We start from the raw sequence: 26,410 nt of genomic DNA, 5'->3' as shown, positions 1-26,410 counted from the left end.
ATTTGCAGGCTCTGTCGGTTTCACCCTCGTGCCTGGAATTTGCACCTGGCATGGTTAAAGCTTTTCTGCATCCTAGACCAGGTTACGTTCCTAAGGTTCCTACTAATATTGTTAGACCTACGGTTCTGCAGGCTTTCTGTCCTCCTCCATTTATGTCATCGGACCAGGAGAAACTTAATTCACTCTGCCCTGTTAGGGCATTAGACGCTTATGTCCACAGAGCTGCCCTGTGGAGGAAATCAGAACAACTTTTTGTATGTTTCGGGCCACCCAGGAAAGGGTGTCCTGCGTCTAAACAGAGAATGAGCAAGTGGGTGGTTGAGGCTATCTCACTTGCTTATGAGTCGGCTGGCCAGCCTTCACCTTTGGTTGTCCGAGCTCACTCTACCAGGAGAATGGCTGCTTCTAAAGCTCTTTTGTCGGGGGTTTCCCTGAGTGATGTTTGTGATGCGGCTGGATGGTCTTCACCGCATACTTTTATTAAGTTCTATGACCTAGACTTAAGCTCTACCCCTGGGGCACAGGTGCTCTCGTCCTCTGTGCGCTAGTCTCACATGACGGTCATTTGGTCCTATGGCGACGTGGGTATTCGCGTTCCCGCAGCGTTTGACGCAGCTCGAAGTTCCCTTGAAAGGGAACGTCTCGGTTACGTATGTAACCCTAGTTCCCTGATAGGGAACGAGACGCTGCGTCGCTCCGCCATACTCCCGGCACTCCCGTTAGCGCTTCCTTCAAGCCTATCAGAAGCTAATGCGCTTGTGTTTTTGGGGTGCTTTATAGTTTCCTGGTCGATGACGTCACCCGCCTATGACGTTTCATCTCTCCATTGGGCTGATTCCATACGTGCTTCATGACGCACAACGCAGGGGCGTTCCCGCAGCGTTTGACGGAGCGTCTCGTTCCCTATCAGGGAACTAGGGTTACATACGCAACCGAGACGTTTTCATGTTTATTATTGTTTGTTCACGTAATGCAGGGATTCCCAAACTTTTTTTGTCAGACAAACCCCTTTTGGCCTAAAATATTTACTTAGAGACCCCTGAGATTTTTAAGTTAATTTTTCAGTAATTTTACAACACATTTGCATGTTCACATTCTCTGATGTCGGATAATTGTCACATTGACATAGATAAATAAAACATTATTATTTTTTGTGTTTAATTGTTTAATTTTGATTGTTTTTATTTTCAATTAATTAATTAATATTAATTTTACATTTGATGTTTTAAACAGGGTGTCCGCGGCGCGGGGTTGTAAAAAGCATTAAAAGGTAGTAAATGAAATTAGCCAAAATTAAGGGCATTAAAAAGTATTAAAAAGTAATAAACGTCATCTGACAAGGTATTACATTTTCGAACCCCCATCCAACTAGGCCTATGAGTTTCAATTTGTGTTAAGTGCAGGACTTTGTTATAAAATTCGCGTGGATTTATTTATGTTGCGAGTAGGACCTGAGCGATATCATGTGACGTGGTGTTCGTTTGTTCGCGCGCTGAAAAAAACTGGGTACCCGGCTGGCTTGCTGCCCAACCTGTTCGTGAGTTCGCTTCTATTTCAGTCATCAGTCGGCCGCCAAAGACATATTTGATCGGTGAGTAGCCTGATGTAGATGACTGACTGCTGCGCTTGTGACAGGGTGCATGTTAACTGAAAGAAGGAACAGAGAGAGAGCCCCAGCTGCGCGCGCGCACTCAATTCACTCTTGCTCTCTCTCCCTCGCTCATGTTAATAAAAATCAATTAACACGATGGTAAAAGGTCGGAAGACAGAAGTTTCACATGGTGCAATTGGAAATTTATTTCCCGCTGTGTGTGAATTGTGTTAAAAAAACGTTGCCTTATCTTCTCTGAAAAGCATTCTCCACATTCAGATGACATAACCACACTTTCAATAAACGTAAAAAAATCTATCCTAAAAAAACCTATTTGTTGACACACATTTTGTGCGATGTCCTAACTGATGGGATAACCACACAATGCGTACGCGTCTGCCAATGACGCGTCACTTTAATGAATGATTAAAACAACTGATCTGTCCTCACGGGACTTCTGAATCGGTAACACAATATGGTTCCATTTATTAAAATCTAGTTAACTACATTAGTTAACATGAACTATTAATAAACTGCATGTCTACAGCATTAATTAATCTTTCTTAATGTTAATTTTACCATTTACTAGCCTACATTATTGAAATCAAAAGTTGTATTTGTTAACATTAGTTAATGCACTGTGAAGTAACATGAACAAACAATTCATGTATGTTGTAAACGTCTCAGGTTACGACTGTAACCGTAGTTCCCTGAGAAAGGGAACGAGACGATGCGTCACTTGACGCTTTGGGAACGCCCCCAGCATGCATGCGTCTGAGCATCAATGTCAACTAGTCCAATGGAAAGAATGAGCGTCACGGGCGGGTGACGTCATGACCAGGAAGGGATAAAGGCTCACCCGGTGAAACGCGGCATTAGCTTCAAAAAGTCGAAGCAAGCCGATCACAGGGAAGCAGGAAGTATGGCAGGGTGACGCATCGTCTCGTTCCCTTTCTCAGGGAACTACGGTTACAGTCGTAACCTGAGACGTTCCCTTTCGAGGGAACTCTCGATGCGTCACTTGACGCTTTGGGAACGAGAATACCCAAAACGCCAGAATTCCAAGTACCTGAGTGTCAGTCTGTTGAAACTAAGCACTAAGCACCTGAGAACCTGGGGCAGCATCCAGGTCTAAGCTGTAAAACCTAACGAATGTGAGCGGTGAGGACCAGCCTGCCGCATCACAAACGTCTTGAAGAGAAACTCCAAATAGTAAGGCTTTAGAGGCCGCCATACCCCTCGTAGAATGAGCTCTGACCGCCAAAGGACACGGCAGGTCAGAGTACTCGTATGCAAGTGAAATAGCCTCAACTATCCACTTACTAACCGTCTGTTTAGAAGCAGGAAGACCCTTCTTAGGTGATCCAAAGCAAATAAATAACTGGTCGGACTTCCTCATTGACGATGTCCGATGAACATAAGTATCCAGTGCTCGCACTGGACACAAGAGGTTCAGCCTTTCCTGGTCCGCAGATGTAAAAGGAGGAGGACAGAAAGCCTGCAGCACAATAGGCCTCGGAGTCAAGGTCGGCACCTTAGGGACGTATCCCTGTTTTGGATATAAGAATGCCTTGACCATCCCCGGTGCAAACTCCAGGCAAGTGGGGGAAACCGAAAGGGCCTGAAGGTCTCCAACTCTCTTAAGGGACGAAATAGCTAGCAGAAAGATAGTCTTAAAGGTAAGAAACTTCTCTGAAACCGAATCTAAGGGCTCGAATGGAGCCCTAGACAGGCCTTCTAGTACTAAAGCAAGATCCCAAGCTGGCACCCTAGTGCGAGTTGCAGGCCTTAGCCTCAAAGTGCCACGAAGGAAACGTGTAATCAGGGGGTCTCGACCCAACGATGTACCCCCCACCAGGGCGTGGTAAGCCGCAATGGCCGCCACGTAGACCTTGAGCGTGGAAGGACATAGACCTGACGTAAAGCGCTCCTGCAGGAACTCGAGTACTGTGTTCACAGAACAGTTAACTGGATCCCACTGATGTCGGTGACACCATACAGAAAAAACTCTCCATTTAAGCGCATATAGTTTCCTAGTAGCTGGAGCTCTGGAGCTTAGAATGGTCTCAGCAGCCTCAGCTGAGAGACCACTCTCTATGAGTTGGGCCCCCTCAGAGGCCAAACCCACAGGTTCCAAATTTCTGGTCGAGGGTGAAATATTGTGCCCCCGGCCTGAGACAGAAGGTCTCTCCTGATCGGGATCTCCAAGGGAGGACCGTCTAAGAGATGGATCAGGTCCGCAAACCAGATCCGACTCGGCCAGCGTGGTGCTACTAGCAGTAGGCTTATTCCGTACTGGCGGACTCGTTCCAGAACTCCTGGGAGCAGAGCAACAGGGGGAAATGCGTACAGACGTAGCCTCGGCCACGTCTGCACCATAGCATCCAGCCCCAGGGGGGCTGGGTGAGTAAGGGAGAACCAAAGTGGACAGTGCGTCGTATGCTGAGACGCAAACAGATCCACCTCTGCTTGGCCGTAAAACTCCCAAATTTTCTCCACCGCCTCGGGGTGGAGTCTCCAGTCCCCTGGCCTCAGCTCCTGCCTCGACAGGATGTCTGCCCCAATATTCTGGTCCCCAGGAATATACACTGCCCTAAGGGAGAGTACCTTCCCCAGAGACCACAGGAGGATCTGGTGCGCCAGCTTGCAAAGCGGACGCGACCGCAGACCCCCCTGACGGTTCAGATAAGAGACCACCGATGTGTTGTCTGTACGGACGAGCACATGATGGCCCCTCAGGTCTGGGAGGAATTGCTTCAACGCATTGAAGACGGCCATCATCTCCAGGCAATTTATGTGCCAAGAAAGATGATGACTCCTCCACCGACCCTGAACCGAGCGGCCTTCCATTACCGCTCCCCAGCCGGTGAGGGAAGCATCTGTCGAGATCGTAACTCGATGGCAGAGAGCTCCCAACACCGGACCCTGGGTTAAGAACCAGTGTTTTCTCCATATAACCAAGGCACGAAGGCATCGCCGCGTGATCTTGATCATACGAAGTGGGTTTCCCCTCGGGGAGAACCCTCTGGTCCTGAGCCACCACTGCAAAGGTCTCATGTACAGCAGGCCAAAAGGAATCACGTTGGACGCTGCCGCCAAAAGACCCAACAGTCTCTCGAACTGTTTTACAGTGCGTGACTGGCCTAGCTTTAGCTCTTTGGTGGCTGTCAGGATAGCAGCTACACGAACGGGCGATAGAGTGGCCCGCATCGTCACTGAATCCCATACCACACCAAGGAAAGTGGTTCTCTGTACTGGAGAAAGCACACTTTTCTTGGCATTGAGCCTCAACCCCAACATCTGCATATGAGCGAGAACGACACCTCGGTGCCGAACCGCCAACTGCTCTGATTCCGCTAGAATCAGCCAGTCGTCGATGTAGTTCAGAATACGTATGCCCTGAAGCCTGAGAGGGGCTAGAGCTGCATCCACGCATTTCGTGAACGTGCGGGGTGATAAAGCTAGACCGAAAGGAAGAACCCGATATTGGTATTCTTTGCCCCCGAAAGAAAACCTTAGGAACTTCCTGTGCTGAGGGAGGATGGAGACATGGAAGTAAGCGTCCTTCAGATCTATCGTGACAAACCAGTCCTCGGATCTGATTTGAGTCACGATCTGCTTGAGTGTCAGCATCTTGAACTTGAGTTTCTGTACTGAACGATTTAACAGACGAAGATCTAAAATGGGACGCAACCCTCCATCCTTTTTTGGAACAATGAAATAACGGCTGTAAAAACCCGACTCTCTGTCGGGTGAGTACACCTGTTCTATAGCTTCCTTTGCTAACAGGGCCTTTACCTCTTGCTCCATTACCAGAGCCTGCTCGGGATGCACCACTGTGGGCAGCACCCCGTTGTAACGAGGAGGACGAGAACCAAACTGGATTCTGTATCCTTTCTCTACAATCTGCAGGACCCAACGAGAAATATTCGGCAGAAGCTTCCACGCTGCCAGAAAATTTACTAAGGGAACCAGCCTCTCGAGCTACGGCTAATTCCGGAGCCTGAAACATAATGGCAGGAACTACCTGAACTGGCCGCTCTAAGGCCCCCCTCAGAGGGCGCGAAACCGATGCTGTGCCGCAGCATAGCATCAGCGACTCGCTGGAGACCGCTGCGCCCTGAAGCACCGAGGGTGGCAGGGTTGGCAGAACGGTCTCGTGAGGACCCCGAAATGGAACGGGCACCGTATAATGAGGTGTACACCGCTCCACTTCGGTCGGGGCTGTCCTCACAGGCCTGATGCATGAACATCAGGACCTTTTTTTTTTTTGAACCGAAGTCTTCTTCGCCTGAAGAACGGTCCTCAGATCCGGCTTCGACTTAGAAGACTTCGGTTGAGAGGGTTGCGTCCGTCTCCAGTCTCTACGTGGAGGTGCACGAGACGCAACACTCTCTTTCTGATGCACACGATATGATGAGCTCGACGGCTGGGGCTGCTCACGCCCAGCAGCCCCAGGGGGCTGGACCCGGCGAGGGATAAACTTTTTAAAAACGTCAGCTTGTTTCTTTGACTCCTGAAATCTCTCGACGACCGCGTGGACTGCGTCGCCGAAGAGACCAGAAGGTTCAAGCGGAGCATCTAATAAAAAAGCTCGATCTTTTTCTTTAATTTCAGACAGATTTAACCATAAATGTCTCTCAGTAGCTACCAAGGCTGCCATAGACCGCCCAATTGCTCTGGCGGTCTCCTTAGTAGCCCTGAGAGAAAGATCGGTAGCCCGACGAAGTTCACGAATATCGTCATGACTGACTCCCTCACTACTATCCAGATCCCCCAGCAGGTCAGCTTGATAAGCCTGGAGCACTGCCATAGTATGCAGACATGCTCCAGCTTGACCTGCTGCCGTATAAGCTTTGCCCACTAACACCGAAGTGGCTTTGAGCGGTCTAGTGGGCAAAGCCGAGGCTTTCAGAGACGATGCGGGACCAGGGGAAAGATAACTGGCTAAATTCTCTTCCGCCTGGGGCATCGCCTCATAACCATACTCTTTCAGCCCTCTTATTCTCGAATAAGTGTTAACTTGAGGGCTGAAAAGACGTGATGAGTAAGGTTTATTCCACGATTTAGATATTTCATTGTGCAAATCGGGAAAAAATGGAAGCCCTCGTGGTGGAGATAATGTGGTGGAAGATAAAAAGCGCTCATCTAATTTGCTTTTAGGACGAGCGCCCTTCTTCTCAGATGGCCATTCAATATTTAATTTCTCTACAGCCCGCGACATAACATCCACCAGCTCATCATATGCTGGGGAAATAAATTGTGAATCTCTTTCCCCCATGTGTGTGCTTTCACTCTCCAAACTCATCGCATCAACCTCCTCGGAGGAAGAGCAATAAAGTAATGGAGGGCTCTCTCCCCGGGCGGAAGAAACCGCAGAGCGTGCTTCCGACACCGGGGGGAGAGCGTTGGATCTCTCGGGTAAGGAAGGAGAAAGAGCCCTCGGACCCGTCTCCAACCCCTCCGAAAGTTCCTTTTGCGATCCCCAGGAATGCAATCTCCGCGCTGCCTCAGCAGACGCGGGTCCTGATCCCTGCGGATCGCGAGCCTGCCCACTCTCTTTATCAAAGAGTGACAGGCGAGAGCGGAGCATGCGAAGCGGTAACATCTCACAATGCTGGCACTCAGCCCCCTCGAAGGCTGAGACCGCATGCTCCACTCCCAAACAAACGACACAAAGCTCGTGTGTGTCCCCACCCGTTAAATAACGCGGGCAGGGAGAAGCACACTGTTTGTACACTTGTTTAGTTTCCATCCTTTTCCGCAACAGACAACAGTAAATAGACAGAGACAAAATGACACAGATCGCTTGCTGAGACACAGAAGCTAATGCCGCGTTTCACCGGGTGAGCCTTTATCCCTTCCTGGTCATGACGTCACCCGCCCGTGACGCTCATTCTTTCCATTGGACTAGTTGACATTGATGCTCAGACGCATGCACGCTGGGGGCGTTCCCAAAGCGTCAAGTGACGCATCGAGAGTTCCCTCGAAAGGGAACTACGTAGTATTTTCAGGTTATTTATATTATAATGTGTAGAAATATTGCCAAAAATAAATAAAAATAATTTAGTTTAGACTGGAGTGAGGTGAAACCAGAAAAAAGAGTGCAAAGCAAGTTGCTATCTAGCAGCAATTTATTTTTTAATTTAATAAAAAAATTATAATAATTTTATCTGGCAGCTAATTCTATTCAATTTTACAGTAGGCTATATGGTAGAAAATTAGACTTAGTTCAAATAAACTTTTTTATGCTTTGTTTTTATTCTACTTTTTGATATTGATATTATGTACCATAACAATTATCAGGTCCAGCAAAGAAGGATTTTATGTTACAAAGCTATGAAATCAAGTGGTAAAATCAAAGCTTTAAAAAAAAAAAAAAAAAAGAGGGCAAGAAAGGATAACAGTGTCTGTCGGCCACCACCAAAGACCAATTTTGACCAAGGAAAAACCCTGGACATTATGGGGAAATGCAAGTTTTCGAAGATATTTCATTACTTTACTTTTCTCTTTACGCCACTACAGTTGCACCTTGAAGTCGTGCTGGTATTAAAAAATATTGCGAAGGTATTAAAAAAGGTATTAAAAGGTATTAAATTCATTTTAAGAATTTCTGTATATACCCTGATTAATCATTAGCTTTTCATCAACTCATAATCCCCCAGCAGTTCGTTCATTACCTCCAGTTTGGGAAACCCTGGCATATCGTAATGCTAAATGCATTTCGTGAAGGTGATAACAAAGAATATTTTCTATTTTCTTTCTCTCTCTTATTTATTATTTATATATATATATATATATATATATATATACAATAACTCTATTTGAATCTAATCTAAAAGTAATCAACAAGTAGTCCGAATACATTACCTAAAATGAGTAGGCCTAGTAGAGATTACGTTACTAACTACAATTTTTGCCATGTAATTTGTAATCATTAGAAGACTACAGTTTGCCCAATCTGCCCAATTTGTTTTCTGATTTAATTCAATGTTTAAAGCAAATTTTAAAAAGTTTAATTGAATTTCAGATTTTCTTAGTATTTTGATTTTCCCTCTTATGCTTTTACAACAGCAGCACTTCAGCTGCATGAACTCCACTAGTTTGTGTTTAACATAATTATCATTTTATGCAGCATTTAATTTCATTCTGAATCCCAGATTTTCAATGGTCTCAGAAGTTTCGACCCCACTGTACGTTATTCTTCACTTTATTCACTATTCAATCTAATGAATGGGTCATCATTTCATACAGTTCTATATAAAGTAAGCAAATATCCTGTGTGCTCGCATCTGTTTCTCAAGAACATTTATCTTATACTTTAAAGGCCCTCTGTAACCCATTTACTTACTCCACTATATCTGGGACTTATTTGTGTGTTTTTTTTAACAGAGTAGAACATGGCAGAAAGCTTGAAAGTGTGTTTTTGTATAGGAGTCTTTTCAGAGAAGTACAATGAAGTCTGGAAGTGCTTGTGGAAAAAAGTGTGGGTTGAAAGAATGAGGTTGACATATGCACAACCCCATGAAAACTCACGCTGTGAATGATGAATCCATTTGATCAAGTCACTTTTTTGTTTCAAACTCAGAGACATAGAGACCTTTAATTTAAACAGCCTCAAAGTGTCATGTTAGACTTAATGGAATATTAGTATTCAAATGGAGGAGTTCGTTCCCCTGAGTGTCTATGAGCTTTTTAGTCTCAAATGCTCAATGGCTCATGGGAACATGGAGATACGTTGTGGATGGTATTTAGAGACAAGTGTCTGATGGGTGCTGGAATAATATCAGAGAGATGCCTATCTCTGCTTTTAATGGAATGTCTATCGTTGTTTTAAGTGATCAGCCCTGTCAATTCTGACTGTGAATTTTGATCTTACCCACATCAATCCAAGCGTCAAAGGGTAGAGACGACAAACGTGCACGCCGTGGGTCAGCCAGGGACACAGATACTACCGCTGCAACAAACACCTCATCAAATGTCTGCCAATACAAGCAGCGTCTTGTGCGCAAGAGAAATGTGATGGGAATTGCATTTATCAGAGCTGCTTCTCTGTCTCCTCGTGATTTAAAAAGGAGAGAGGATTGGGCAAAATTGTGTTTGCTTGCATTATGTTGTTATTGTGTCAATTTTGCACACCAGAAACAAAGTAAGGGAAATATGCATGTCATATTTTATTTTCAATTGCCAGACGTCTTCTTATGTTCACAGAAGACCCTCTTGCTTTAGCTGTCGGCGGTGACAGTTTGAGTGAAAATTGAGGCCGTTGTTGACTGTCCGGTATCCTATCAGGAAGGCGTTTTCAAAATTGAATCAGAGATGTGTCTCAGAGGTTCTCGTTTACACGTTGGCTTCAGATGGAGACAGAAACAGGAGAGGAGATGGGGAAAAAAGGTGGCTGTGTTTCATGTGAGCTAGTTCTCCTTGTAGAGGTGACACCATTTAGCATATTAAGAGCATTTTAAACAGGTGCGGGTAGACACGGTTCTCCGTAATCAGCTTTTCTGATGTAAGCTCCTGATACATGGATTTTACAGACTCTCCAATGTCAAGGTCCTCTTCTCCTTTCTAGTAATGCTAGAATACGGTACAGAGATGTCGGGCACATGTTCAGCCAGCTCTGTGGCACATTGTTCTTGGTTTATAAATGTTATTTGCTGGTGTGGTAAGTGGTTCAATGATGCGATTTTTTTTTTATTTACTCATGCAATGCCACCTCTATAGAGTTTGATTACTAAATTACGATCAGCACATTACATGTATTCAAAATGTAAGCAAAATTTGAAAAGTGGTATAAAAGTTTTTTAAAACCATATTGAAATCAACAGGAATACAAACAGAACATTTTTAAAGATCTATTCTTCTCTTTATTGTGGACACTCTTATATGTCATTGAACCAATATTTAAAGAGCACTTGTAAGGCTGGCCATGAGGTCAGTAGCTGATTGACAGCTGCTGGCCAGACTTCGATGCACTATCTTGACAACTGCACCAAATCAACTCAAACGAGAACTAGCCGCTTATAAAACCACACAAACTTTGTCTCTCGCAGCTGTTTAATGGCTCTTTGCTTGTTTTTGTTTGCTTTTTTGCCGTAAGGTTATTGCACCTTTACGGCTGATCGGGGGTTTGAAATAATCCTCGACATCTGTTCGGGGAGTGGTTGGGGGGATGTCGACGTTTGCCTTTTATTTACTGGACCGGGCCTCTCGGCTCATCCCCCCAGCTCTGAGGTCGGCATGTTGACTTTTAATGGGAAAACGATAAAAAAGAATCTCAAATGGGCCTCAAGGTCAATGAAGGAGTTTCGCCCCCAGCTATCTCTATGGCTTGTAAAACAAACATTACTCATGAGCACCGCAGTAAATTAGCACCATGCACCAAAGATGGACTTATTTTATTGAGGATTACTGTTTTAATTGAGTGTTTAATAAGATTAAGTTTTCTTTCTTTTCATTTGCAAAATGAGTTAAGTGCAAGTATAGTTACTGCAAACCTTTACAGCATATACAAACTAAAAATTGTGTAGCTCATCTGTAGCATTTTCGGTTTGTTAAGCCAGGCAAGAGTGTTTTTTTCTTTATGGAGTGGTTGTCTTACTCTTCTCCATGGTCATATTCCACAGCCTCTTCCTCTCGTCCTTCTCTCTTTCCCTCTGGCCCTGATGACAGGAGGGTAGAACGTTAATCAGAATGGCGCTATCTCTCAGACAGCACCTGCAGGCTATCGCCAGCTCTAGCGTTCTCTTTGTGGGCAATGCCAGTCTTGGCACCCTGGTTCCTCGAGGGATGGCCATACTGCCAACTGTGACAGAATTACACTGTAGAGTTACTGACTATAAATATATATTACACTTCCTAAGGACATCTGAATACCATCGTTGAGTAGAATTTGGGCTATTATTGATAGACTTACAGTGTTTAATTAAGTTAGTAAATAAAACCTTGTCAACCTCAGATGCAAGAAGAATATTGAAATTGATTGTAGTGTGATGGATTTACATTATGTAGATTGCTTGGTGTAATGTTCTAGAAAGTAAGCTTATTGATTGACAGTTTTTTTGTTTTTGATATTTTGTGAACCACTATTTAAAGGTCCCGTTCTTCGCGATTCCATTTTTCAAACTTTAGTTAGTGTGTAATGTTGCTGTTAGAGCATAAATAATACCTGTAAAATTATAAAGCTCAAAGTTCAATGCCTAGCGAGATATTTTATTTAACAGAAGTCCCCTTTTAAAGCCTACAGCGAACGGCCGGTTTGGACTACATCCCTCTACTTCCTTTTTTAATGACGTAACTAGAACAGTTTTTTGACTAATCTCCGCCCACAGGAATACACAAAAAAGGGGGCGTGGTCTTGTTGCGCTCCCACGGAGAAGAGGAAGAGTTTTGTTTGTAGAGTGTGTTTGTCGCCATGTCGTCGAGACGCTGCTATTTTCATGCCGGAGTCAATTCACCTTTTTTTGGCCTTCCCAGGGACGCTGTGCTTAGAGATCAATGGTTACAATTTATGTTTAACTCGGTTCCCGAAAAATATAATCCACAATTAAAACTATGTGCCGCACATTTTGCCGAGGACAGCTTCCTCAATCTCAATCAGTTTAAATTAGTGCTGTCAAACGATTAAAATATTTAATCGCATTAATGTCATAGTTAACTCGCGATTAATCGCAATTAATCGCACATTTTTATCTATTCTAAATGTCTCTTGATTTCTTTTTGTCCCATTATTTTTTCTAATTTTAATGCTCTTATCAACATGGAAAAGTGGATCGGCTTGCTTTGTGCAAATGTTTTTTTTATTGAAAACAACATTGACAATACTGTGTTCAATTTCACACTAAAACATTTTCACTTGGAGCAAATAATCTCTCACACAATGTAACACTGTCCATCAATAAAAGGGTGAAAGAAATACTGACGAGGTCCTGATACTGACGATGTGGCGGAGAATTCGCATCAGCTGTGTGTGTGTGCTTGGCCATCATCAAGTGGTATTTCAGACTGGACGTGCTGCGATGATGATAGCTCAGTTCACAACGACAAAACACACAGATCACTTTGGTCTTGTCAATGGGATCATTTGGCAACTTTTTAAAAGTAAACTTTCAATTCAGAATCTTATTGGCATCCATTTCGGCGTCTCGCGCTCGTCATCCACTCAAAACGTAACGTTAACCTACTATTTGGCCGGATATGAACTAAATATGTAAATATGTACATCGTCACAACGGCAGAAGTTGAACTATTTTGAATTTTGACCGCGGTGTGCGCGCCGCTGCTCTTGCGCTTTGGTCGACGAAGCAACAAAACGTCCTCCCGCGCATGCCACGTCCGGTTGCAAAAGCATGTGAAAAAAACTACAAAGTTTGCTAGGCCAAAAAGACTGTTAATCGCGCGATAAAAAAATGAATTGCGTTAAAATGGGTTTGCGTTAACGCCGTTAATAACGCGTTTAACTGACAGCCCTAGTTTAAATAAATTATTGTAATGCATGGCAACGATTTCTTTTACACAACATGGCAGCTTTTAAGGCTATATTCATGGTAAAAATAAAGTGTATTTATAAAGTTGTTTGGATGAAAACAATTTTAAAAGAACTATACACAACAAAAAAAATATTTAATTAGGAGGTGTTACAGTACTTTTTTTATTTCTTTGCAGCAGATGTTTTCAACCTCCGTTGGCATTTTGTCAGTTACCACATGTACACCTATAAAACATATATTACTAATCAAAACTCTTGCACACGTGTAACTAAGGTAGGAATAAACAATGGACTTATTTAAAAAATTAATCAACAGCATCGTTAATTCGACAGACGGACAAAACGTCTCAGGTTACGACTGTAACCTATGTTCCCTGAGAACAGGGAACGAGACAATACGTCATCGACGTTATGGGGAACGCCTCAGGCGTGACAGGTGTCTGAAATCAAATATCAACTCACAGCAATCATGTTGACCGGCGACAGCCCGTGCATCATCAGCTCGAATGATGAGCGCGCAACCTGGATGTATAAAAAGGGTGCCTTGAAACCGTGACAACATCCTATCGTCTGAAGGGACTGTTGCAGGCAGGCCCCGAGGTATGGCAGGGAGACGTATTGTCTCGTTCCCTGTTCTCAGGGAACATAGGTTACAGTCGTAACCTGAGACGTTCCCTTTCGAAGGGAACTCAACAATACGTCATCGACGTTATGGGGAACGAAATACCCACGCCGCCATACTGAGGGGAGTGCATGCCCAATGGCAGTGACAACTGTCAGAACCAGTAATACAAAAAACCACTCACCCTAGGTCACGTTGGGCTGTCAGTGACAGCACTCCCTACCGGTCATAGCCCAAGCTAATGAACCGAGAAACTGCCAGAACAAGTTCATGGGAGGTATATCTGGGCCAGCTCAAAGGCTTAGGACCACAACTTCCTAATAGAAGGGGTCCCTTCTAGGGAGTGTGGCTAGGGGACTCAAGGGACTCCCAGCCAGTCACTATTCAGGAGAGCATGCCTCCTGACATGCCACCAGGCTGGCCTGGTGATCTATACTAAGATGCACAGTCTGGCCATAGCCTGTCTGTCCGAGACAGAGCCTCTGGAAAACTGCCTTGAAAAAGGCATTCAAAACTGAAGGCCTGCAAAGCTGGCAGAAACCATTCAGTTCCGGATCACAGAAACGGGACCACCTGGAGAGTGTAACTAAACCTCAAGAAAAGACGGAAGTCGTCCACTCAACCCATGGGTCTACCCAGTGCTCGTACTGAACACTGAGGAAGTAAGAGAGGGATCAAAAACCAGGAAGGTCTGCTGATGCCAAAGACCTGATTACCCCCTATGTGGGGAGCTCCAGTACCTGAGAGCTCACATCAGGAAGGCCGGTGAGGCCTTTAACCTGGCGACCACAGTATGTGGGAACTCATATCAGGAAGGCTGGTAAGGCCTGTAACCTGATACCCAGTATATGGGAGCTCATATCAGGAAGGCCGGTGAGGCCTGTAACCTGACAACCACACCACGTGGGGGCTACATTAGAAAGTACATGAAACAAAAGTGCATGTACTTAGCCATTCCGAGTCCAGAAAAGGCCTGGATCAGAATTAAGAAGTTAGCCAGAAAGGCGTCTGTCGTAGCATACTTCGACGACAGGAAGTATCTAGAGTGGGACCCGAAGTGAAAGACTTGGGTCTGGGCCACATAGAAAGGGACTGAAGCGTACAGCGCATGACCCTTACCATAAAAATGGATTTTAGAAAGTACACAAGATGCTCCATCATGTGACTTACCATAAGTATGGTTCTGACATGACCAGGAAGGCCAGATGAGGCCTATAACCTGATAGTCAAAAATGTGTGGGAGCTCACATTCAGGAAGGCCTGATGAGGCCTGCAACCTGACATGTGAAAGCTCACAACCACACCCTAGCGACCACAGTGAGTGGGAGTTCACATTCAGGCAGGCCTGGTGAGGCCTGAAACCTGACATGTGACAACTCATAACCAGGAAGGCCAAGGAGGCCTGAAGCCTGGTGACCACTGAATGTGGGAGCTCAAAACCAGGAAGGCCGGCGAGGCCTGTAACCTGACAACCACAGTAGGAGGGAGCTCATATCAGGAAGGCCTGACAAGGCCTGTAACCTGATAACCACACCATGTGGGGCTAGTTTCAGAAAGGCCATAAATATGGATTTTAGAAAGTACATGAAACAAAAGTGCATGTACTTAGTAATTCCGAATCCAGGAAGACCTGGATCAGAAAAAGCGTCTGTCGTAGCAAACTTTGACGACAGGACGCATCTAGAGCGGGACCCGAGGTGAAAGACTTGAGTCTGGGCCACATAGAAAGGGACCGAAGCGTACAGCGCATGACCCTTCCCATAAAAATGGATTTTAGAAAGTACATGAAACAAAAGTGCATGTACTTAGTAATTCCGAATCCAGGAAGACCTGGATCAGAAAAGGCATCTGTCGTAACAAACTTTGACGACAGGACGCAACTAGAGTGGGACCAGCGGTGAAAGACCTGGGTCTGGACCACATAGGAAGGGACCGAAGCAAACAGCGCATGACCCTTACCATAAAAATGGATTTTAGAAAGTACACAAGACGTTTCGTCGTGTGACTTACCATAAGTATGGTTTTAACATAATCAGGAAGGCCAGATGAGGCCTGTAACCTGATAGTCAAAATGTGTGGGAGCTCACATTCAGGAAGGCCTAATGAGGCCTACAACCTGGCAGGTGACAGCTCACAACCACACCCAAGCGACCACAGTAAGTGGGAGTTTACATTCAGGAAGGCCTGGTGAGGCCTGAAACCTGACATGTGACAACTCATAACCAGGAAGTCCAAGGAGGCCTGAAGCCTGGTGACCACTGAATGCGGGAGCTCATAACCAGGAAGGCCGGTGAGGCCTGTAACCTGACGACCACAGTAGGTGGGAGCTCATAACCAGGAAGGCCGTTGAGGCCTGTAACCTGTCGAGCACAGAAGGTGAGAGCTCATATCAGGAAGGCCGGTGAGGCCTGTAACCTGGCGACCACAGTATGTGGGAGCTCATATCAGGAAGGCCGGTGAGGCCTGTAACCTGGCGACCACAGTATGTGGGAGCTCATAACCAGGAAGACCTGGTGAGGCCTGTAACCTGACGACCACAGTATGTGGGAGCTCATATTCAGGAAGGCCTAGTAAGGCCTGTAACCTGAAACCCAGCCTGTGGGAGCTCATAACCAAGAAGGCCTGGCAAGGCCTGTAACCTGGCGACCACAGTAGGTGGGAGCTCATATCAGGAAGGCCGGTGAGGCCTGTAACCTGGCTACCACAATATGTGGGAGCTCTTATCAGTAAGGCTGGTAAGGCCTATAACCTGATACCCAGTGTTTGGGAGCTCATAACCAGGAAGGCCGGTGAGGCCTGTAACCTGGCGACCACAGCATGTGGGAGCTCATAACCAGGAAGGCCTGGCGAGGCCTGTAACCTGGCGACCACCGTGTGTGGGAGCTCACATTCAGGAAGGCCTAGTAAGGCCTGTAACCTGAAACCCAGTATGTGGGAGCTCATAACCAGGAAGGGCGGTTAGGCCTGTAACCTGGCGACCACAGTATGTGGGAGCTCATATCAGGAAGGCCGGGTGGGGCCTGTAACCTGATAACCACAGTATGTGGGAGCTCATATTCAGGAAGGCTGGATTAGGCCTGTGACCTGACACATGGAAGCTCATAGCCTGGAAGGCCTGGTGAGGCCTGTTACCCAGCGACCACCACATGTGGGAGCTCAACTCACTTTACAATACATTACCTTCGTTTGTTTTTCCAAACATGTCCCCGGCTCTGTACAGGAGACGAGTTCTGAAAAAGAAGAGAAAAATGTTATTTGTGCAGAAAAAACATTTTCACTCAACATAAAACCTGCAACATGCGGAATGAAGCACATCAGGACTCAGGAACTCAGAAACCTGAGTTCTACTGTTTAACAAACCAAGGCAAGGCACTCCTAACAACCAAGCTGAAGCGGGCCATCAGAGAATTCTTGAACTCATCATGGGCCCCGCCCCAGGCCTGATGTAGGAGGAGCCTGGGAGCGATGGTGGTTAGGAGACAAGATCCAGGGAGGTGATGTCTAACGTTCAGTCCGAGAACGTTTACTCTGGATCACCTCCCTGAGATCCTGCCTCCCGCGGGAGTTACGCCTCCTGCGCACCCTGCTCCCCCTGCTAGGAGGAGGGGGTGCACGGGAAGCGACACTGGCCTTCTGGGTCCGTCTGTGATCCTCAGACCACGACGGACCAGGCCCTCCCGCCTGCCTGGGCTGGGCCGAGGACCTCCGCGGTATGCAGCTCTTAAACGCCGCAGAGCGCGCCCTCGCCTCCCTGAACTTATCGACCACTGTCTTGACAGAAGGTCCGAAAAGCTCGGAAGGCGAAACCGGCGAATCGAGGAGAAAAGTTTTTTCTTTCTCCCCGATGTCAGCCTGGTTGAGCCACAGATGCCTCTCCGTGGCCACCATAGCAGCCATCGCACGACCGATGGAAACCGCAGACTGCTTGGTGGCCCGGAGAGTCAAATCCGTTGTGCGGCGCAGCTCCGCGACCGCGTCAGGGGACAGGCCGGCCCCCTGATCGAGGTCCCGCAGCAGGTCGGCTTGGTAGGCCTGAAGGACCGCGAGGGTGTGCAGAACCGCACCCGCCTGACCTGCTGCCGTGTACGCTCTGCCATTCAAGCGCGAAGTTGTCTTGAGCGACTTGGATGGCAGGGTCGGAGCTTCTAGTGAAGACGACCGACCAGAGGCGAGATAGTTAGCCAACGTCTCGTCCACTGGCGGCATCGACACATACCCGTGCTCCGCGGCTCCCTCCACAGCAGCGAAACTAGCCCGCTGATGTAGATAGAGACGCGCGGAGAACGGGTTCTTCCATGCCTTCTCGATCTCAGAGTGAAGATCGGGAAGAAATGGAAGGCTCAACCGAGCTGGTGGCTTACGGGTGGGGAGGAACCGGTCATCCAAGATACCACGAGCGGGTTCCTCCCGGACGCGCCTCCACTGCAGCTGCAATCTTTCCGTGGCGCGCCCCATAACATCCACCAGCTCAGCGTACACTGGGCAGGAGGGCTGAGATGGTTCGATCTCGACCAAACTGACATCATCAACACCCACCTCCTGCCCGGCCCGAAGAGAACCAGTTACAGATCCATCAGAGAGAGAAAGAACTTCCTCAACATCGACCTGTAACTCACCCTCATCAGCTGGCAGATCATCCGAGAGGTTAACACCCCTCTCCAGATGATCTGCCAGCTCCATCTGAGAACCCCACGAGCTCAACCGCCGCTGAGCCTCAGCCCGAGCGGGACCGGAACCGCGGGGTTCAGATGCCGCGCCCACTTTCCTCGAGAAGTGGGACAGACGAGAGCGGAGAGATTTGATCGTAAACCTCTCACAGTTCGCGCAGAAAGCTCCCTCGAGAGCTTCCCGCTCATGATCTTCCCCCAGGCAAAACACGCACAGATCGTGTGAATCTTCCGGTGTCAAATATCTAGGACACGGGTCAGCACACTTGCGGAAGGTATTACGCCGCTTCTCTGTACGCTTCATCTTGAACGTTGATTTATTTTTCAAACAGACAAACAGTCCCTGAAGACGAAAAGATGTTGTCACGGTTTCAAGGCACCCTTTTTATACATCCAGGTTGCGCGCTCATCATTCGAGCTGATGATGCACGGGCTGTCGCCGGTCAACATGATTGCTGTGACGTATTGTTGAGTTCCCTTCGAAAGGGAACCATATACCACAAAAGGTTTTATAACGGTTTGTAACATTTAACATTACAATTTAACCAATTCTCCGATTCTCTTCATATATGTTCTCCGGGTCTGATTCCGGCTCAAATTGATAAGATAATATGTTTGACATTTTTACAATAACAATCAGCGCATGCATCTCCAATTTATGGTAAGAGGCGTGACCTTTCCGGGCAACGTGCCATCAGAGCCATAAGCTGCTGTCGAATCACAACACAGGAACCGCTGGCACAATCAGAACTCGTTACGTATTTCTGAAGGAGGGACTTCATAGAACAAGGAAGTCATCGGGCCGTTTTTTGGACAGTGAAAACAGCGGTATACAGATAAGTAAATTGTGTGAAAAATACTGTTTTTTTACACGCAAAACATGAACATGTTATATTGCACACTGTAAACACAATCAAAGCTTCAAAAAAAACATGAAGAATGGGACCTTTAAGTGATTTCAATGAGATTAAAAACCATTTGAATTTGAAAACAGAAAAAATGACAAATTAAATGACTTGTAATGAAATCAAAGTGGATAACTTTTATGCTGTTATGTTCCTGTGATAAGTCTATTGAATCTGCATGTAGAATTAAATTCAATGAGTCTGAAACTCATACTCAAATAAAAGATAGTAAAGTTTCAATAAACTATTGCTCAGCACTTCAGCAGAAATGCTCTTGAAGTTTCTGTCAGCAATGTTGTGGCAAGTCTTTACAAATCTTTTCTTAAAGTTATTCTGTTTCATCTTAATTTACCCAGAACAACACGTGAAGTAAAAAAAATAATTGGACTCTTGTTTGATAACATAATTTGGGTCCCTCCGTATTTATTCACTCCGTGAAATGAATGGCTGGCTGTCACAGGTAATCATGAGGTTGCTTGTCAGTACTTGGTCTGCTTTCATTTCCCATGATTAGCTTTGTGAAGGAATGATGGGGTACGTTTCACTCATCCACTTGTCTCTTTTGTTGGGTGACAGTGATGACTGGGTTAACATCGGTACCAGAAATCACATCATCTGCTGTCATGCTTCTTTTGCATCCCAAGAAACGATTTCTTTTTTGTTACAGCAATCAAAACAACTACTGTAAAAGAGGTATTCATGTCATTCACATCTTCATATAGTTGTATAATGCGAGCTTCAGACAAAGAGGGAGGAAATATGTGCACAAAATGTGCTGAATGCAATTTTCAAGGCGCTGTTCCCGATCTTGCGGGAGTGCAATACGGTCTTAAACTGGTTTGTTTTGAACTCCTATCTGTGATGGCTATGTTTTTAGACACATTTTTAAAGCTTATTTTGTCATAATGCCTGTTTAATTCTGGAAATGCACTTTACAGTCCATTCATTTCAGTCTATTCATGTACACATGTTAAAAAGCTGTTGATATTCTGTAACGTCTACCTGTCTTTCTGCCTTCTCTGTTTGACAGGAAATTGCAGCATACTTGATTACATTTGAAAAGCATGAAGAATGGTTGACAACATCCCCTAAAACAAGGTAAGTGTATTTATCAACTAACCATTAAAAACCCCTTTCCCCAGAATTCCAGGTTATATCACTGTGATGCTCAAATTAAGCCATAGCTGGAGATTCCCCCAACGACCCACTTGAGGATTGCCGCTATCTTAAAAGTTGGGTGTTTGATATTGGTGGACATTGATGGCAGTTTCAAAAGGTTTACTTTTTTTAGGAGTTAGCCTTGCAGGTAATGGATTATTAATGTGGACTAATAACTGCAAATAGCCTATTAGCAGAGCTCTTAGCTCGATGCTCTATTCTAATTTCTTCCGTGGGTGCGATGGTAATGTGTTCATATCTAACAGCAAATTAAACGTCCTATAATAAATGGATGTGTGAGCTGAAGGTGTCTAACTGCGCAGAAGTATATGGTAGGTGTTGACTGACATTGAAGAGGAAAAAGTGAGCATGTCATGTCTATTAGCGAGTGTATGCGTGCATGTACCTGAATCAGTCTGTCATCTTGGTTAATGGCTGATAGCTCACCCTGGGATCTGAAGCACCTCTGGTGAATCTACATGTTCCCAGGCCCCACAAGAGTAGGATTTGTGTATTTTTAAATAGACTGTCTATGCACTTGATTGGCTGTAAGCTAGGCCAGCAGTGGTGGATTTGAGGTGTAATGGAGTGCCACTTATCCAGTATCAATGATGCTGCTGATGCGAATGGTTCAGAGTTAGGCAGGACAGAGGTTGCCATGGCGAGCAGGATTTGGGAGATGAGTTTGTACTGTCACTTTAATTTAGCAAACTACTTCATAAATAAGCATACTTATAGTAATTGAGTGAAACTCTTAAAGTGAACAAATATGTTCAATTGTCATTTACTCTACAAAATAAATCAAATATTTTTTCTTCTTTTTTTAAAATTCTTGATAATATAAGTCAACCAGCTGTATCCATGACTGCAAAATGTGTAATATGCCACATTTTATCAGTCGCTTTTATTTTTGTAGTGCTGGACCATGTAACCCTGCCCATAGTATTTATATATATGCCCATATTTTCCACATGGATGGTACATAATACATATAGTTGATTGTGTTTTTGAAGTAGTTCACTTTCAGTGAGAACAGAAAAAATACTGCACTATGGAAATTATTGCACCTGGTTAGGACACAATGTAAGAGTTGCTTCTGTCCCCATGATTAAAACTCACTCCCCACATACAGTAGATATAACCAGTCATTAAAAAGAGATAAGAGACAGAAGGTTACTTGAAGGTGGGGGAGATTTTATGGAAAAACTACATTTCATTTATCCTCCAATGCTCTTATGGTGTAATATTTTAAGAAGCTTATAGTGTGGGCACATTATGTATCTGTGTGTACATTCCAGGGTTTAAGTCCATGTGTTTCTTCAGTCTGTTTTTCCTAGCCTCAGGTTAAGCCCTCCAGTCTCCTGTTCTAGCCAGTTTGTTGAAACAGAACAGTGCTTTCTCCATCTCCCGCCTGCTTCCAGAAGGAAGTCCCACTTCTCTCCCAATTAGAGAGAGCCGATCTTATACTATTAGACAGCACAGAGTCCTTTCTCCTCAGTGCCAGACACTGGAAACTGCTTTGCTCCATTCTGTGCACAGGAAGTGCTGGCCGCCATCGGCACAGAAAAAAAAGAAGCAAAGCTGATGAGGGATCCTGTCGTCTTTCACGCTCGTTCATAGCGTATGAAACACAGTGTCATCTCTCTCTCTCTCTCTCTCTCTCTCTCTCTCTCTCTCTCTCTCTCTCTCTCTCTCTCTCTCTCTCTCTCTCTCTCTCTCTCTCTCTCTCTCTCTCTCTCTCTCTCTCTCTCTCTCTCTCTCTCTCTAAATATCAATTTCTGTCTTCCATCCCACAACCAACTATAGTGAATTTGTGAGGTTGACTAATTTATAATAATTTTCTTTAAATTGGGTGATGTTTTAATTTATGTGCTGTTATCAGTTTTCCCTCAAAGTTTTAAATGTATCCTCTTTAAGCACTGTTTTTATTGGCAATCAAATTGCCAACGTATGGACCATTGCATCAAATTGCATTGTTGTTTTTAGTGTTCCACGACCACTGCATTTTTAAGACTGCGTGCCAACTGTCCAGATTTTAAAAAGGCAAGAACATATCTTATATAAACATTCCATAACAGTTGGGTCGATTGAGGCCAGCCTAATTACAGTATACATGGTCTCCTTAAGAAAAATTAGTCAGCCAACAAGCTACTCGTTTTTGAAAGATGTAGTTTTGCACATCCATATTAACAATCCTAATTCATGTGCAAATGGACTTTAAGTACTCCAACTTCCACCCAATTTTTCTCTTTGCCTGTAAGGGACATTGATAATGGCTGGACATAAGGCAAAAGCCAATTATAAGACATTTCCTTGTGCAATTGCTAGAGATGAGCTGAAGAGCACCCCGTCGGCTTTTTATCTCCAACACACAAAAAAATTGCCAATGAATAAAGTCTACCTCTCTGCACTTACTCATTGCAGCTCTGCGCTGAGTAATGTGTATTATCACTCGTTAAAACAAAGTTGGGAGGAGTTCTTGTGTGTGCTGTATGCAGTGGAATAAGGGTTATTGTTTTTTTGTATTATTTTTACATATTTAATTGTTTATTTTTATTATTTTTATTGTTTATTAATAACTGTATCATTGATAGTTTTTGTTTGTTAAGAGTTTTTTTATTTTTTTATTTAGTTTTCATTTTAGTTGTATTACTTTAGAGTCATTTTTATTTAATTCTAGGTAGTTTCGGAGTGATTTATGAAAATGTATTATTTTCCCCCCCAGTTACATTTTATTTCAAATTAAGGTACACCATGTAACTTTTGTCCCTCTAGCATTAAAAAAAATGGTTTTTTGTCATAACTAAAAAGAGATAGAGAGATTATCCTACTGCTCATGAAAGATTCACTACTATGCTTAAGAGATATAACCAGTTTAGATGGAAAGATCTCAAGCTGACTGCTGAAGATGTTACTGTAGCTATATATCCATCAATAGACATGGTACTTCCTTCAAAATAAATTCCTGCACAGCGCTACAACAACCCATAATGAAATGACCCTTCACAATAGATAATGCTTTACAATGAACTCTGTTAGAGAACTACACATGGGAATTTATCTGTTCAATAAAATACCTAAAATATAAACACTTAAAAAACACGTCTTGAAAGAAGGTCTTATGATGCATTGATTCATTATTTAAATTTAGTTAATTTTGAACAAAAAAAGTTTCATAATTTACCTCTCACAAAAATGTTTTTTTTTTGTTGTTTTCTTTTTAATTTTCTTTAACAATACTAACACTGCCTACCAACAATAGCGAGTACTGTAGCACCCCATGTCAGGTGGTCTGTAATCCCTTGAGAAAACTATTCATTGCTTGGCTTATTTTGATTGGTTGTCAAAGAAGAAAGATGTTTTTAGAACCAGACGTAGGTGTAGAATCTATCTGGGTGTAAACGGGGCCATGCTAAAGCAATCCTTGTGAACACAAGTAAGAAACTGCTTGTTGAGCACTTTAATGGTGTCTTTTAAACGTTTTGCTGAGTTTAGGGTTCATAGAGATCTGTTCAGTCATTTTCAACAGTGTACATATGGAGAAATAGGATGGTTTGAATATTGTTGTTTATCAGCATGTGGTGGTTTTCATTTGGATATTTTTGAAAGAGAAGCAGTAGCAGAAATAGAGAGAGAGATGACAGCAGGGCTTTGACTGAAAGGTAAAAAAATTCCGGTAGTCGAGGCAGAGTGAATGTCAAGGTTCAAGGGTTACGGGTTAAGCGATTTTCTTGCAGTATGTCATTTGCTCCTCCTCCTTCCCGGTGGAAGCCAGGAGCTCTGAGGCGCCAGGCTACAGGAACTGACTCAGCCTGTGGGCAGGCCAGGCTGAAGAGACAAGGGAGGCAGAGGTCAATGGGCCATGGAGAGTGTAATAGCTAAGCAGTATGCCATGCATGTATGGAGGCGTAGCCCGGGGCTCTGGACTCATACGTATACACAAGCACACACACCTGATCACGTACAGTCCATACAGAACAAACATGTGAGAATCGGGCCAGAGCTTGTGATAACACAGAATAAATATCCTATTCATATTACCAAAAGATCAGTCACACGAGAGAACCAGAAGAAACACACTGTAAGAAAAGACTGTAATGAAAACACAGTACAAATATTGGAATAAGCTGATTTATATTTAAAGCATATAAAGCCAGAGCACCATGATTGATGCATTCGGTTCCTTTAATGAACATTCCCTTTCAGACAGGAAGTGCAACAATGGTTAAAATCAATAGGACCGCTTGCACACCGGCCACTGGAACAACACTACAGCTAATTCAGGCCATACCTGTCAAAGCCCAGAAAATCTCCCACAACTCCAGTGCACCGCACTTTAATTTACACTGGCGGCCACCTCCTTTTCCATTTCTATTAAAAGGAGAGCTCTGCATTAAGTGTTAATGAAAACCGGAGCCGCCTTGTGATTTAGGTGAGCTCGGCTGAAGCCCCACAGCGCTGACTGCGTAAAAAGGGCTGGGATTCACTGCACTTTTTTAACACACATAAACACAAAATGGCATGCACGCTCCCTTTAATGAAAAACTCTTTAGTCTAGACTGGAGAAATAAGATTATTAGTGCTGAACATCAGAAGATTGGACATGATAGTACTAGCTATTTTTTAGTACAGATGTTTGAATGATTTTATTAATGCTTATTTTAAGTCACAGATCGTTCAGTTTGTTCTGAGTAAACCAAGCTAGCCTTGTCAGCTAGCTCTCTTTAAGTGTCTTTGTTCGTAAGTTAATGTGAGTTGGAGTTGGATGATTTATAGACAAACTTGCTTTCAGGATCTAGTTCATTAATGCTTGAGGGTGAGCTGAAGCACCTGTCCTTCACACAGCTTCATGCACTTTCCTGCCTGGCCTCAGGTTTACGTCATATGTCTCTGGAAGGCATCCAACAATACTGTTCTCTCATTATTGCTATCCCACACCTTAGTCCTTGACTGAAAATACAAAGGTACCAGTCCGACAAGAAATGTAGTTTGTACAAGATAGCGGGTGCAAACAGTGAGCGCTTTTGAGGAAGAACTAAACACTGGATTTACAGGGTTATAGCATCAGATCTTGTTTGTCTGAGGAGCTTAGAAGGAAGCAAACTACATATTTATGATCATTATTGTATATGCAGCTCTGTTTGTTTTGTTACTGTACAGTACGATTTTTAAATATCTGTTGGCATTACTATTTGTAGGGTTGTTTATCCATCTGGTTTTGTGCCCAGGGGGGGAAAAGGTTAAATTGGTCTGGATCTGAAACAACATTATAGGGTGATTAAATGATGACAGATTTTTCATTTTGGATGAACTATTCTTTGCTAGTTTAAGGATATGCTAGTAACATCGGCTGTCATATTAATAACTGAATGGACAAGATAGGATGCCAGTAGTACTTGACTGTACCAACTGTTGTTTTACCTAGAAAGTTGGCAAAATGGTCAAAATCCATATTAAAGGTGTATCATGAAACACACTGTGAGTTTAGTTAGTTCAATGGAGGTATAAAAAAAGAGTCCCATAATCACAGACATTCCTATTTGAAAAGGATTACATTTCTCAGAGGACTCTTGAGTTAGCCCAAAAAAAAACAAAAAAAAACATCTGGTAATTTGCTCTGTAAATTTTACAGAGGTTGTGAAAAACCCATTCAGACAGGATTAAAATCACTAAGTATGTCTGTGAAACATGAATGTATCTGACCTTCTCAAGGGAAACTAGTCTAGTCTTGGGCTTAAGTCTCATATTGGTTAGTCTGTGTTTGAATGTCTTATGGCTCTTTTGTGGCTTGTTGTGAAAGCTAAAGTTGTGCACAGCTTTCTGGGGCTTCCTACGTAACTATCAAACAATAAGTGTCTCTCTTCTGACGATCTGCAATGACAGTGTAGTCTGCCACCCTCATGGCCTCATGCACTACGCCTCTCTTTTTCTCTTTCACTCTGTTTCTTACTTTTTTCCTGCTCCTCCCTTCTCCCTGTC

General features: G+C 44.2%; 1 protein-coding gene across 13 annotated transcripts in view; it reads left to right on the top strand.

Moving 5' to 3' along the window:
* The window catches only part of camta1a (calmodulin binding transcription activator 1a), a 496,299-nt gene that overhangs the window by 211,897 nt on the left and 257,992 nt on the right, over positions 1-26,410 (top strand). For all 13 annotated transcript variants that reach the window (XM_056239718.1, XM_056239719.1, XM_056239714.1 and 10 more), the window contains one exon: positions 20,304-20,371. In XM_056239718.1, coding sequence (XP_056095693.1) covers positions 20,304-20,371 — 68 coding nt within the window. The remainder of the gene's footprint in view (positions 1-20,303; positions 20,372-26,410) is intronic.

This window comes from Rhinichthys klamathensis, unplaced genomic scaffold (assembly GCF_029890125.1).
Source record: "Rhinichthys klamathensis goyatoka isolate OS25496 unplaced genomic scaffold, OSU_Roscu_1.1 h1tg000020l_1, whole genome shotgun sequence".
In the NCBI taxonomy this organism is placed as follows: Eukaryota; Metazoa; Chordata; class Actinopteri; order Cypriniformes; family Leuciscidae; genus Rhinichthys; species Rhinichthys klamathensis.
The sequence above is the reverse complement of the archived record's forward strand: the minus strand, read 5'-3'. Positions and strand labels throughout refer to the sequence as shown.